This window comes from Eulemur rufifrons, chromosome 20, assembly GCF_041146395.1.
Source record: "Eulemur rufifrons isolate Redbay chromosome 20, OSU_ERuf_1, whole genome shotgun sequence".
NCBI classification, from domain to species: domain Eukaryota; kingdom Metazoa; phylum Chordata; class Mammalia; order Primates; family Lemuridae; genus Eulemur; species Eulemur rufifrons.
Genome location: NC_091002.1, coordinates 29,712,273 through 29,727,790, shown reverse-complemented (window position 1 = coordinate 29,727,790; position 15,518 = coordinate 29,712,273). Strand labels below are relative to the sequence as shown.

Sequence of the window (15,518 nt, the reverse complement as noted above, 5' to 3'; positions counted from 1 at the left end):
TGTGTCAGTCTTTTCCCATTCCCCCATGGTCTGCCAATATTAAGTCATCTGGAGGCTTCGCTGCAAAGAGCAAGTTTCTGTTTCATGCCATTGAAAAGGATTATTTTCCCTGATTGGTCACTCCACTTGTCTCCGAGAAAAAAAATCCATAGTTCAGGGGAGGTATATGTTGTGGTATAGGATATGTCTGTGTTCAGCTTGTAAATGCTTATAGGTGCTAGAGATTGCATTTCTGGAATAAACTCACATACCAGCCAACTGATTGCCACCGTCATATTTTGGGGATAGTAAAATTAACCTCAAAATAGAGAATAAGTACCATTTCCCATTGTTGAAAATACATTATAATTGGCTTTCTATTACATTTGTTTATTTATCTTTCCTATATTCTGTGATAACTATATTTTTCTCTATTTTAGGCTGGCTAAAGTTCAAGAAAATACTATTGCTTCTTTAAGAAATGCTGCTAGTCATGTAAGTAACCATTCTTTCTTTAAACAATTTTGGATTGCTGAGGTAGAGAAATGTGGCTTGAGGGGTTTCTTCCAGTTTGCATTAGTAGTTTGAAAGCAGATTTTTTTTGCGGGAGAGGGGAAAGAGTCTTGCTGTGTCACCCCAGCCTGAGTGTTGTGGCGGCATCACAGCTCACTGCAACCTCAAATTCCTGGGCTCAAGCAATCCTCCTGCTTCAACCTCCCCAGTAGCTAGGGCTACAGGCATGTGCCACCACGCCTGGCTAATTTATTTTTAGTAGAAACGGGGTCTAGCTCTTGCTCAGGCTAGTCTTGAACTCGTTAGCTCAAGTGATCCTCCCACCTCGGCCTCCCAGAGTGCTAGGATTACAGGTGTGAGCCACTGCACCCGGCCCATAAGTGTCTTTTTTTTGAGATAACAATTTTTGAGCAATTGGGACAAGAAAATTCTCATTAAGCACTGGTTTTCACTACTTGAGTAGTGTAATTATTCAGATACTTTGGAAATAATGCTTATGGAAGGATTTGATGATGCTTCCATGTAACACTTAAAAAAAAAATATCAGTTTCAACCATTGCACACCAATTGGATTATGTTAAATTTCTTAACTCCTTTTTTTTAACGTATCATGAAGGATTAGAGTCTTTTTTTTTTTTTTTTTTTAGTATGTAAAGCAACTGCAACTTGACATTTTTAATCAAGAACCTGGGTTTCCCCGCTCCATACCCCCAAATTTTTTGGTGTCTGACCAGATAGCCTCATGTTCCAAAATGAAACTAGGAGTAAAATAGACAGATGTCTCATTTTTTTATTTCCACCTTTTCTACATTGCCTCCCACATGCCTTAAATGTTGCCTTTTTAAAAATAGTTCAGTGAGTAAATTTGATTAGTTACATCTTCAGTTTTATCAGTTATATGAACTATCATCTATTCTGAGAGGTAATTTTTAAATAGTTTAACATCTCTGAAAGTGCAATAGGTTTTACAACTTAGCTTTGAGTCATGGTTTAATTGGCAGCATTTTTCCCCTCTCTTAGCGGTATATAAAATAATGATGTATTTTATAATTTATGGCATCTTGAATTATAGTAACTTAATTTTTAAGAATTTTAATAGTTTTATCTTTGTGTTAAAGAATGATATTAATCTATGAGTATATTGGGCTATAATTCAAAATTTGGGACCAATATTAGTTCATTGTAGCTAACCAATCTAAACATCATTTTATTAACTGTAAACATGTGATGGCCCTGATACAGAATTTTCTGGTTCATGCTTTTCAAGAGAGGATTTCATTGAGCCTCCTTCTTCCATACTCTGATGAAATCAGTTAAAAATTATTTTCCAAAAGGATTGTGATTATTTAAAATTAAACATTTACACTAGAAAGCTACAACTTAATAGTTAGAACTATTTATGGGGTGCTAGGGTTATTCTCTTTGGTAGACATGATTTGTGTTATTGTCTTGTTTAAAAGGAGCTAAGTTTCCCTGCTTCAGAAGTCACTCAGGAAGGTAGGCGTCATAGCCAGATTCATGAGCTTCTGTGGTTCTAGTCTGTGATCCACGTGTACTTACAAGTTAAGCACCCTTCATGGCTACAGCCAGCGTAAGGGGTAGAAACGCATCCATGCATTCTTGTACAGCACTTCTGTGGGTCACAGTCAGAACATTACAGAATTCTCAGACCTTGTTTCCTTTGATTCTAGCTGGCTTTCTTTCAGTGAATGTACACAATTGTATTATCAGTTTATGTTCCTAGCCTTTAACTGTATTCATAGGACAGAAAGGATCTGACTTCAATAACTGTAACTCTCAGCATCCTTATCTGTTCAGTCTTTCATCAGGAATTTGACATGTGTGTCATTCTTGTTGCCTGTTTCTGTTTTCTATGTCCTGCAGCAGTATAGCTTCCTCATTAATTCGACAATGACATATTGCTGAGAAAGGCTATAAACTGCTCAGGTGCACTGGGGATCGGAGCTTAGAGGCTCTGCAGCTTATTCTTTTTCTTACCCTATCTTTGAGGTTCCACTGTCCAGCTAAGGTATACAGGGGCAGCAGGCAGCAAAGTGAGGGAACCTTGAGCTCCACGCTCTTGTTAGGTTCCATTTCTGCTAATGACAGTAGCAGAGGTGACACATGTTAAGGCGGTCTTACTGCTACCGAGGTGTCCTCGGTGTTTTCATGTAGATCAATTCCCATTCTTGTGGTCAGGAAAAAGTTGCTGCACTTTTGCAAAAGAGAAAAATGATTGTTTATGACAAGAAATCACTTTTAGAAAAAGCTTGAAGTGTAGGTGTAGTATTAGGTAATTCATGGGGAAGTTTTATGTTTTTGTGTACAGGTCTGTAATTTTAAAGAGAATGGTCAATATTTTATGTCCTTGTAGTTTTAGATGTATTGTGTATCAGCTAATGTCTTTCAAATACTTGCTTCTGTCAGGGTGCAGCCTTTGTAGAATTTGATGTACACCTTTCAAAGGACTTTGTGCCTGTGGTATATCATGATCTCACCTGTTGTTTGAGTATGAAAAAGGTATGTTGAAATTCCTTGGTTATAAATTCTAATTGTTAAGTCCAAGGTTTAGAAACTACACAATTTGTTATATTACTAATAAAGGGACATTCTAGATGTTTCCTGTATCAGTCTGCCACTGTTACTGTGTTGAAGCAGGAGAGGAGAGAGAATGTTGTAGTGTTTGTTTTCTAGGCTCCCATCTATTTCTGTTTCAAGTTTTTTCTCAAGTTAATGGGCTAGTACAATTTGGCTAAAGCAGGAAGAGCCACTGTAAAAAACTGGAAAAGTGGTTTGGAGTCAGATAGTCGGGGAGCCTCAGTGAGGGGTTTTGACTCAAGAGCTAGGGAGTTAAGGAAGATACAAAAGACTTTTTAGGTAGGAAGGGAAATGTCCAGAACTAAACTTCAAGACTAATGTTTTGGTAGCTGGTGTAATAGGAGTGTCAGGGGACAGAGGCTGGTGGCAAAGGGGAGCAGTAATGTGGGCCAAAGGTAAGGTAAGCCTGAACTAGAGAGAACAGAGAGGAGGGTGTGTTGGGGGAGAGTCCAAAATGAGAGTAGAAAATGCATGTAATTTAAAAAAATTCTAATTGTTGTACAAACGAGTGAGAATCCTGCCCTGTCAAAAGAATTGTAATTGTTGTTATACAAATGGGTGGAAAACCTGCAGCTTTAGATCCTTGAGTGCGGCCTTTTGACTGAATCCAAATTTTACAGAACAAATCCGTTTAATAAAGGGATTTATTAAAAAGTTGGGATTCGTCTGAGGGGCTGCACTTGGGGATCTGGAGGGCCACATGTGGCCTTGAGATCGCAGGTTCTCCATCCCGAATGGTCCAGGTAATTTTTGCTGTAGTAGAACTGTGCAAAGTGAAATGAGAAGGAATGAAGTGGTAAAGAATCTTAGTAGCAAAGATTGAGATTAATGGGGATCTAGCTGCAATTTCTTTCTAAAAATCTATGAGAGTTAAACAGTATCATTGATCCTCTGTTTTCACCCAACTCTGTCTTGCTCTGAGGTTGAACCTGAATGAGTTAATTGGGGGAATGAAAAGTAGTGAACTGCATGTATTTTTAGGTTGGGTTTTAATTTATAAGCTGGTATTTTTCTTTAAAAACAATTCACATTCATTAGAAAAAATATAAGTAGTTTAGGAGATTATAAAATGAAAAATCTTCCTTCCCATTTCCCCTTGTTTTCACTCCGTTATGTTTAATAGTTTCTTACGTATCCTTCCAGAAAAATTTTATGCATATACAGGTTCATACTGGTGTACATGAATGAATGTATATGTAATGGGTTTTAGTATGTTTGTTGGATTGTTGATTTATTTATTGGTAATACCTTAATCCATTTCCTTAAGACAGAGGTACCTTCAACAATGACATTTGATCATTCGATACGGCACTAAAACCTAATAGAACACATTTAGAGAAACATGATAAGAGTTCTTGTTAAGTGTTACTGCTTGTGTAGCTATTTTTAAACAAACTTAAGTTTAAAAGGCTTAGAAATGTTTAGAAAGTTACTGACAGAAACTAATTATATTAATAGTACTTTCATGTTAATTTCCTAGTCATGTAGCATGAATATGTGTTAAATAAAATGTGTATAACATACATAACAGACAGTAGGGGAAATGACTGACTTCTGGCTCCGTCCTTAGTTGTGTCTTCTATACCACAACTTTCTCCCAGCTGTTTTTTTTCTTCCGACACTCCCCACCTACACTGAAACAAAAGCCAGAATATAAGAGGTTGTTTTAGGTAAGAAGGGTGCTCCTAGAAGCCTCACTATGGCTACTTAACAGTTATTTTCATTGTTAATTCAATTGAGATGTTAGGCTTGTCTAGTGTAAATATTCTGTAATAATTTAGGGTCCATTTTTCTCATTTATTTATTTATTTTTAGAAATTTGATGCTGATCCAGTTGAATTATTTGAAATTCCAGTAAAGGAATTAACATTTGACCAACTCCAGTTGTTAAAGGTAATAATAGCACTTCCCTATATATGGTAATGTTCTCTTTCCAGGTGGGGATGACTATATATTTAACATCTGTAGAGTGTATTGTTTGTTTGGTCTTCTGTTCTATTTGGGAGAATGGGTTTGTGGTGATCCATCTGTCTTTTATGACAGTATCCATCAATCGCTTTGGTTTTTACATTCATGAAGGAACAAACTAGGTCATAAGTCTTTACAGGCCATAGGGGCTAGCCCTTCTCACTATGACTTTATATCACTATTAGATACAGGCCTTTTATGGGATAGTTATTTATAGATATGTTAATTTCTAGGATCTTTATATATTTTGTTGTATCATGTAATTTTACATGGTTCCTCTTCCCATCCCCATGAGATACCTAAAAAATGTTCAGTTAAGTTTAAACAGTTTTGTAGCTTTAAGAATTTTAATATTCTTCTTTCCTACTTTGGTATTTGAATCATGATCAAATGCACATAAAAATATATACAGTGGTTAGTACTTATTAAACATCGGATAATTCCACATTTTATAGTCATCTCTAACTTGCTAACAGTTAGAGTTAGCAAGTTATAGTTCTGCTAACCATCTCTTCATAAACTGAGAAATTTTTCCTAATTGTATTGTGTGTATGTTTCCTAGCTTGCTCATGTGACTGCGCTAAAATCTAAGGATCGGAAAGGTATGTACCAATATGGAAACATTTTTCATTTCGTAATTAGCATTGATAGGATTTTTAAAACCCATTTTCACATTGGTCATTTTAATGAATATAATACTAGGTCCTGTAAAGGTATTTTTTAGAGACGTGAAGACCTTACATATGTTAATTTTCAACTGAATATATGCCATTTTGTTACTTTTTTTTAGCTTGATCAAAACTCTATAATTTTGTACCTATCAATCTTCTCCAAAAATTCTTATTCGTTACAAAGTGGAGTATATATCAAATATAGAACCACCTTCAGAGCCGGTTTGACCCAGCTCTATCATTTACCAGCTATGAACTTAGGCGGGTTACATAACTACTCTGTGCCTCACTTTCCCCAGAGCTTGCTCTGCCTACCATGTCCTTTGTCATTTCACTTTGCTTTCTACTCCCATGGAATTTAATAAGTGGTACCATTCATTTGAGGCTTATCGTATCCATTTTTAAGCAATTTATTTTTTTATATGTACTGTCTCTTCAATAGAACAGCCTCGTGAGGGTAGGAAGTGTTTTTATCTTCCAGAAAATTTTATGGTGCCCCACATATATTAGGTACTCCATAGATACGTGTCTATAATTGTGATAACAGTACAGTTTGAATACCTTTATGAAGAAATAGAGAAGTGCTTAAGATTAGACTCACCCAGAGCTTAAATGTCACTGCATATGTTTACAGATATTTCATGATTATTAATAGTAAAATGAGTTTTACCATTAATTTATTCAGCTGGAAGCTTTTATATGATTTTAATCTTTGAATTGGTAATACATATTTGGTTTTGTTTTTAGAAAAACTTGATATTTTAATTTTTCTCTTTTGGAAAAACTGTGTCTTAAGATAATGATTATGGTAGCAAAAGCACAGTTAGTAGCTTTAGTTTTAGGACTACTTGTACTTCTTAATTGCTAATTACTAAACTGATTTTGGTATTTCACACAGAAGTCTTAGCAAAATGACACAGCTCTTAATTCTTTGAGAAAGTAACAAATCATTGCTTATGACTGCTTTTTAAAGAATAATGTATTATATTACAATTTTTATAAGAATAATCACTCATGGAACTACAGAGTCTGGTGTTCATATTAAATGTTGCAAACTAGTTTTCATGAAAGTTTCTTATTTAGAAAATGAAGTTTTTAATGGTTAAAAGTAAACACAAGAGCCTTAAAAAATGCTATATTTGAAAGAGTCTCATAATCACTCAGCTGTAGGCTTGTGCACTCTCTCCCTCTTTAAGGATTTAGGAAAAGATTTTAGTGATATAGTGGCATTTACTGAATTTTTGTATTTTAAAATTTTAGAATCCGTAGTTGTGGAGGAAAATTCCTTTTCTGAAAATCAGCCATTTCCTTCTCTTAAGATGGTAAGTTCTTTGAGGAAAACCAGGGGAAGGCCATCTCCTTAATTCTATTATATCTGAATAATTTAATTTGATCTCTTCAATGGATACTAAAGGCTGTGTTAAAGATATTAATATAAAGCATCATTGTGCATTTTAGAGAAGATATGTTCTTGTGTAGTCTGTCTGTGGTACTCTTTTTTTTTTTTTTTTAAGTAACTTATCTGCTCAAAGGAATAAAAATTCCCATCTCAATGGGTTGATTTGATAAGAATAGCAAATTCATGTATTTCTGTGTAAAAAAAGGAAGCAGAGGACACAGAAAAAGGGGTGGGTAGAAGATGTGATGGTGGGAGAGGCATTTTTACAATATTTAAAGCTGTTCCTTAGCATTTGGAAAGAAACGAAATTCTCCAACCAAAGAAAATAAGTATCCTTGTGTTACTTAAGACATAAATTTCAAGAATTTACTCTGAAAAAGTATAAGCAAAAACTAGCCTTGAAGACTTAAAAATTAGACACAATTCATACCTGAATCCCTTTTCAGTATCGGGAAGGCCCACATAGATGCCAGAGAAATTCTGTGTCTACTTTTGTTCCATTGATCTTTCTTAAATTCTGATCTTCTTCACTTTTTCTGATAATGTCAGGTGCAGTGAATTTCTTCAGCAAAAATAGATCATTTTAGTTTAACATGATAGGGAAATGTATGTTTGGGAGAGAAGCTTATTAACTTAGTAGAATTTAGCTAGTAATTTATCTGGTTGCTAAAGTGGGTGTGTGTATGTGTATGATTTAGACAAAAAAGTGACAGTAAATAATCTATAATGAAGGTATTTTGTTGAAATATTTAGGTATGTATTACCTGAAGAAGACTTTATAAAACAGTCTAAATCATTAAAGAAAATCTCAGTGGTTAAAGGTAAATGAAGTATTGATTATTCACTCTGCAACAAGGATGTTACCAGAGAGCCCTTAAAATGGACATTTTCCTCATGTATTTGAAACATGATTTGTATAATTTTACAGATATTTATGAAGTCCAGCTAAGTGGGATTATTCCTTCTAGTTCAAAACTCTAAAACTCATTTGTTGCTTAGAAATTTCATGATTCCCAGACTATGAATCATAGAACAAAACAAATTTTTAATAGTATTAGAGGTTTGATAACTTTTATTTATCCAAATAAGTTAAACACACACACACACACTAACTCAGTCACTGTGCTGCCACCATCCATTAATCATAAAGAAATTGTAACACTGAGAAAAGACCAAATGTCTCAGTATAAAGATAGTCTTTCTGCAGATTTGATGTTTAACAGTGTCAACACTATGATGCACTATTATCCTTATCTCTCTAATTTTGCATCAGTGCAATAAAAGCATGGTGACAGGTGTGTTAAATAAGACTTTAGATAAAGGAAAAGAAAGTGAAAAGGCCCTGCAAAAAACTGTTTTAGGCACTGACTTTACATGCAGCTGAGCTGGTTAGTGTAAACCCAGGGCTAGACCCAGGTCACCCAATTTGCAGGCTGTGTTCCTACCACCATACTATTCTGTTTGTATGCATTTATTTGCATTATAAAATTAAATACCATATATATTATGCATATTAAATGATTTAGGAGCCTCAATGCAGTCTTTCATTTGGGATACATCTTTTCAGGGAGTAATCAACATGGTATTTGTTGAGCATTATCATCACAAAACAAGCTCAAAATCATGGTTTCTTATATAATTAAATCTTAGTAAAGTAGATTGACATACCCAAATGCAATTTGGAAAACGTGTCAAATGTCATCTTGAATTCATGCTGTTGCCCGTCTTATTACAGCTCACTTTAGATGTTCAGTAGTGGTGAAAAGGATTTCAGTTAAGGATCCATCTTGGTGGTAGTGATGGTGATTAGTTACCACAGATACTGCCTGAGACTACTGCTTTTGCTGTTTAATTTCTTTTGACTTTTCTTACTGAGCATAGTAACCACCAACCAGGTTCTTAGTTTGAGTATTAGAAAAAATAGTGATTTATGCCGAACACAGAAAACATTTTATTCTTACTAGTGATGTATTCTTATTGATTGCTTTTTGTAATAATTGTGTTTTCTTTGTTTTCTTGTTCTGCCATCCATCTCATCTTAAATGAAATTCACCACCAACAAACAAAACTCTAGGTTTTAGAGTCTTTGCCAGAGGATGTAGGGTTTAATATAGAAATAAAATGGATCTGCCAACAAAGGGTAAGTAATTCTGTAGGCAACACATTCTTCTTTCCTCTCTACTGCTCTCTGTTCTAAAAAATTCTTTTTTTCTTATATCTTTTTGTGTTAATGGAATAAGTGAAACTAAAATCTTTCTGTGGTTTTCTCCATCAAGCACAATGCTTGTTGGACCTTTTAAATCATGTCTTACACTTACACTCATATGTGAGTACTTAAAAATTAGTGATGAATATAGTAGAAATTTAAATTTACACGTACCTTGTGTGCACATTAACATGTTGGTTTCTGGGCATCCTATAAAGTGGACAGTCACTATGCTCTGATTTAGTTTTTCTTTTCTTTTTTTCTTCTTTTTGAGACAGGGTCTTGCTTTGTTGCTCATAGCTCACTGCTGCCTGAAACTCCTGGGCTCAGGCAGTCCTCCTGCCCCAGCCTCCCAAGTAGCTGGGACTACAGCCATGTTCCACTATGTCCAGCTAATTTTGTTTTTTTTGTGTTGTTTTTTTTTTTCTGAAGAGATGGGGTTTTGCTGTTTTGCTCAGGCTAGTCTCAAGCTCCTGGGCTCAAGCCATCCTCCAGCCTCAGGCTACCAAAGTGCTAGGATTACAGGTGTAAGCGACCACACCCAGTCTAGTTTTTATTTTCTTATCCCCATCTAAAAATACGTTTTAAACAATTTTCTAAGCAGTTTTCTGTTGGGTAGCAGTAGCTAGTAATAGGTACCCAGGAAAGGAAATTGCTATAGTTATGTTATAAATCACTCCGAAATTTAGTCATTTATTTGTTCAGCAAATATTTTTTGTAAAGCTGCTAGGAGCTGGGCATTTTCTGAGTGCTGAAGTAGCAAACAAGACAGAGTAAGGCCTTGCCTTTCTGGTACTTATGTTCTAGTCAGGAAAACAACAACTTAACTATTGAATGTAGGAGAGAGGGGTATGTATAAATGGATAGGATGCATGGTGAGAGGGTTGCTGTGCGGGGGAGGGTGGGAAGTAGTTAAGACAGGTTTCATGATTGGGCATTTGGAATAATATTCTTGAATTTATCTTGTTCAGAATAATCTGTAACTGCTCTCAAACCATGCTGTTTGTGACAAGCTGGTCCTGGTTAAGATAGTAACATAGTAAGTGCTCAACCATGTGCTCTTTTTAGTTTTCTGAACTTCTAGAATAATTTTAGTGACTATAATCTATAAAACATATAATATTTGAATGTCAGTAGGACTGACTCTTGGTGTCCTGGCTATATTTATTGAATTATTTCAGTTATTTTTGAGAGTACTTGATATACCTAAGACCCAACGAATGAGGTTTTTAACTGGTAATTCATAATTAATAGAGATTTTTTTTGTATTGTGTTAACAAATGAAGTGTCCTATAGCTTATGAAGATAAAATCATAGTAGACTAAATTTCCATAGTTTTGGCTTTTATTTTAACTTTAATAAAGCAAAATCTATTGATGGTATAATTGTTCGCTTTTTGTGAGAGTCTCTACACCTGAATTATGATTGCTGTGCCATCACTAAATTTCTGTGTGATGCTGGGCAAGCCACTGTACCTTCACAGGTTTCCTCATCTGTAAAATAATTGTTGGACAAGGTTTGTTTTAAACAGTGTGATTTTTGCATGTGCGATGCCTTTCATTTTCCTTTCACTTTCACCTAGGATGGAATGTGGGATGGTAACTTATCAACATATTTTGACATGAATCTGTTTTTGGATATAATTTTGAAAACTGTGTTAGAAAACTCTGGGAAGAGGAGAATAGTGTTTTCTTCATTTGATGCAGATATTTGCACAATGTGAGTAATACTCAGTGTTGTTCTCCTATAGTGTTGGAATGTATCTAGGACTTAAGGCACAAGTGGTGGTTTACAGTGGGGAAGTTGTCCAGCTTTGCCCTTGCTTTGTCCTCTCAGGTCGTGTGTATTCTCATGTCCATTCATCACTGCTTGCTGGGTGCCCTCTACTGCTGTGCCGTCCACACCTACTGGGTCCTAGTGCCACACACTCTGTGTTTTATTTTACAGGCACGTCACATCCTCCTTACCAGATTGTAAGCCCTCTAGGGCTTTCTCACTGACCATTTTTGAGACTATTTTAAGTCTCCTAATGAAAAATTTTTAAGCTTTATTTTTTGACTGAAAGGCAACATGTGTTAATGGTGGTTGTATCTGAGTAATGGGATTATGCTTTTGTTTGTTTTCTTTATACTGTTAGTATTTTCTAAAATTTCAAAACTGAGTATTACAATTACCTACCCAGTGAAAAGTGTTTTTCAAATTGTCTTTTTCAGGGTTCGGCAAAAGCAGAACAAATATCCCATATTATTTCTGACTCAAGGAAAATCTGATATCTACCCTGAACTTATGGACCTTAGATCTCGGACAACCCCCATTGCAATGAGCTTTGCCCAGTTTGAAAATCTACTGGTAAGTTAGGCTTGAATTTTAACTTTTAAAAATTTTTTTTTTTTTAGAGCAATAGTAAACATGGTTTCGTATTACTTTAAATATCTAATGGTTAAAGTTTTGACTGAGGTATAATGAATAAGTAGCTCTACTTAAAAATGACAATATTAGGTCTTAGAATGCAAAGCAGTTAAATGAAGAAAAGTAAAAATTTTCTTACAGGCCTACATTAAGTTTTCTAGTTTCATGAATGGATTTTATGAATCATCTCAAATGGTTAAATGGTAAACTTGTTTTGATAGAGCATTCCATTAATAAAATTTTTGGACCATGCATTCAATATCTGTATGTTTACATACTATATTACTAATATAAATATATGTACATGCGAAATATTCATTAAAAATGTAAAATAAATCAGCAGAAAAATTCTAATTTTCCTGCCTATTCTCTATGAGTATAGAGCACTCATCTAGATTATGAGCATGTAGTATTTAAGTTTAATAAGTTCCTTTTTCCTAAACGACTAATTTTTCTTCTTTTAGGGGATAAATGTACATACTGAAGACCTGCTCAGAAATCCATCCTATATTCAAGAGGCCAAAGCTAAGGGACTAGTAATATTCTGCTGGGGTGATGCTACCAATGATCCTGATAACAGAAGGAAATTGAAGGAATTTGGAGTTAATGGTCTGATTTATGATAGGTATTTGTTTTTCATGAAAAATTTTTGTGGAATGTTAGAAAAAGTATAGTTTTCATCTAATAAAATTAAACTTAGTTAAGTCAAAATTCTGTAGTTCAGCCTGAGGTTTATCTTGCCATTTGTCAGTGGGTTTTTTCGAACTTTGGAATCACTTGGAAAGATTGTTAAAAATTCAGATGACTGCCTCTACCCACACTTACTAAGTTATCTTGTGGGTAAGAGTGGCTGCCTGCCTCCAGATCTCTCTTTTTTTGTCTATACCAGTCTTCTCAGTGATCTCGTCCAATTCTGTTGATTTTCATAACTTTATATGTCCCCAAATTTATATATCTGCAAGTCAGACCATTCCCCTGACCTCAAACTTTCATATCCAGGTACCGATACCTATTCCTTCTGTAGTCTGCCTGATTTTAGTATAAATGACAATTTGTTTAGTTTTTCAAGGCCAAATTCTTGGAGGCTTCTGTTATTTTATCTCATATCCCAGATCCAGACATACAGAAAATCTTGTTGGCTCTGTCTTCAAAATATACCTTCTATCTGTCTACTCACCGCATTTACTATTGTCACCTCATGTCTCGTGTGGATTACTGACGTAGCCTGCTCCCTGGTGACTGCCTCTACCCTATCTAGGCTTAGTACAGCAGCTAGGAGCCTTTTCAACCTTTGTCAGATCATGTTGCTGCTTAAAACTTGCCCACGGTTTTCTGTGTCACCTAAAGGAAAAGCCAAAGTCCTTACAAGGCCCTGTATAAGCCGATTCCCATCCTTCCCTCACACATGCTTCCCAGCCCTCTTTCCCTCTGACCTTGCTGGTTGCGGGATTGCCACAAACCTTCAGTTGATGAAAAACCAAAATACCTGTGATGCACAATACAGGTATGCCTGCACTTGGGCAGCATCATACAGGAGTAAGTGATAAAATTCTCACAGGCCTGCTTTTAAAAGAGATTGTCCTTGGATTTAGTTCATATTACTGTTTGTCCTATAGAGATTTATCACTTCACAATAAAGCTTCTCCCCACCATCACTATATTGTCTCAATTAGTCCGGTCTTAAAATTGCAGCCCAGATAATTCCTACCTGCCTTGTTAACTATTTGGCTAATTTTGCACAAAACAACATGACTCATAGCTTTTTTAATAAACATTTACAATTAATTTAAAACTTTAGGTTAGTAACTTGAAAGCAAATGTCAGCTTTAGCAAATTTTTGAAGAAAGTATGTGTATAAATACAGATATATATTGAGATGAGAGTAAAGATTGCAAATATTTTCACACAAAAAAGTATTTTGTGAGATTATACCATGTATGGCTTTGTAGGGTATACAAATGTAGGCATATACTTCATCTCAAGGGTTTTACTTGGTTTGAGCCAAATGCTGACATGTAATGGAAAACAGGAAGATAAAGTCCTTCCTGGCTTGGAGCATCAAAGAGGAAGAATTGAGATGGAATTTTGGGCGTGATTAAATTTGCCTTGGCAGGATTTGGGTTTTAGGTAGAGACAAGAGCCTGAATCAGGACAAGGCAGTATTGAAGGTGTTGGAGGCTTTTGAGGAAATAGCCTGGGACGGACTCCCATTAGGGTCTGGTGAGAGGCAGGGTAGATTGTGTTCATTGGTTGTTACCCTCAAAAGGGCCTTTTTAAAAAAATTTTTTAATCAAAAAATTACATGTATGTAGTTTAGAAATTCAAATTACTATAAGGCTTACAGTAAAAATAGCAGTCCCTTGTACGTATTTCTTCAATTGTCCCTAGCCAAATCTCTGTCCCCTGATTTTTCTTGATAGCTGTTTCTCCTGTTTACCTCTGTGTTTCTAAATAATCTGCTTATGCTGTTATGTTTTTCATTATCAGATTTGGACATTATATAGAAGGTTTCAAATGACTAGTGATTTGGAGCTTTTGAGGCCTTTTGGATTGGGGAGAGATGTGGTAAAAGTGGGTGTTTTAGATTATCAAAAACTATTTTCTCTTCCCCTGCAAAGTCACTAAAATACAGGAGAGTTTCCATTTAGTTATGGTTTTGTGATATATATTGTCTCTTATATAAACTACATTTGATTCTCTAATATTTTTTTTGGCGATTTTGCATTATGATAATGAGTAAGATGACCTTTTTGGAGATAATACTGGCCTCATAGAGTAAATTGGGCAATGTTCTCTCTTTTTATAAAAAACTCTTTGTATCTGCCTACGTGATTTAAACAGTAATACAGTAACAATACAACAGACACCCGTGTTTAAAGAACATTATTACTGGTTTTGAAATCCCTGTGTGCCACTACCTAATCCCATTTTTATCTCCTCCCTCAGACATAGCCACTTACCAAATTATTCGTCTTAAAAACTGTTTTAATCTTATTTCTATCTCTAAACAATATACCATTTAGTTTTGCATAGTTTAAGCTTTATTTGTACTTTTTAAACTTGTCATTATGTTCTTAACATTAATCCATATTATTGCATATAGTTACAAATCACTCATTTTCATGGCTGTCTGATACTCCATGGTATATCTCTACTACAATTTATTCTCCTCTTTTAAGAACATTGAGATTGTTACCAAGTTATTGCTATTATACACAGAGTTGCTGTGAACATCGTTGATCAGGTCTCCTAAATAAAAGTATAGTTTCTCCAGGGCAATGACTCTTAAACCTTTTTGACCCCATTCCATTTTATATAGTAACTCAGTACACAGTTTGGTATATCTACAAGTGTGTACCTGAAACACTATTCAAAAAGTAGTGCCCCTTGAATACTTCATATTCATGTGTGTACTTCTTAAATGCTAGTTGTAGCTTTGTGAATTGATGTGTGACCCACTACTAGCTCAGCGCAATCAGGTATCTACTGTGGGTCAGGTACTGGAAGCACAGCAAGAGTATGTCCACCCGAAGTGGGCTATTCTGCATTTCCTGTATAGCCTGCTACCAGGTCTCAGGAGTGGGACAAAGCATTGAACTTCTGTCAGGTAGTGTGGAAACTTATTCAACACATGACTAAGACAAGCCATTTTTTTTTTCTTCCCCCTCCCTTCTTTTCTCAGGTGTTTGAAAGACAAATGATATTTAAGGAACACTCTGGTTCAGGCTCATTAGGGCACTGTGTCCTGAGATTACAAAGCTGCTAGAGTGTGACT

At 35.3% G+C, this 15,518-nt stretch overlaps 1 protein-coding gene across 3 annotated transcripts in view; it reads left to right on the top strand.

Moving 5' to 3' along the window:
* GPCPD1 (glycerophosphocholine phosphodiesterase 1) overlaps positions 1-15,518 on the top strand; it is a 51,441-nt gene that overhangs the window by 32,306 nt on the left and 3,617 nt on the right. For all 3 annotated transcript variants that reach the window (XM_069495521.1, XM_069495522.1, XM_069495523.1), the window contains 9 exons: positions 420-474; positions 2,920-3,012; positions 4,906-4,983; positions 5,621-5,660; positions 6,990-7,051; positions 9,203-9,268; positions 10,917-11,053; positions 11,548-11,683; positions 12,208-12,368. In XM_069495521.1, coding sequence (XP_069351622.1) covers positions 420-474; positions 2,920-3,012; positions 4,906-4,983; positions 5,621-5,660; positions 6,990-7,051; positions 9,203-9,268; positions 10,917-11,053; positions 11,548-11,683; positions 12,208-12,368 — 828 coding nt within the window. The remainder of the gene's footprint in view (positions 1-419; positions 475-2,919; positions 3,013-4,905; positions 4,984-5,620; positions 5,661-6,989; positions 7,052-9,202; positions 9,269-10,916; positions 11,054-11,547; positions 11,684-12,207; positions 12,369-15,518) is intronic.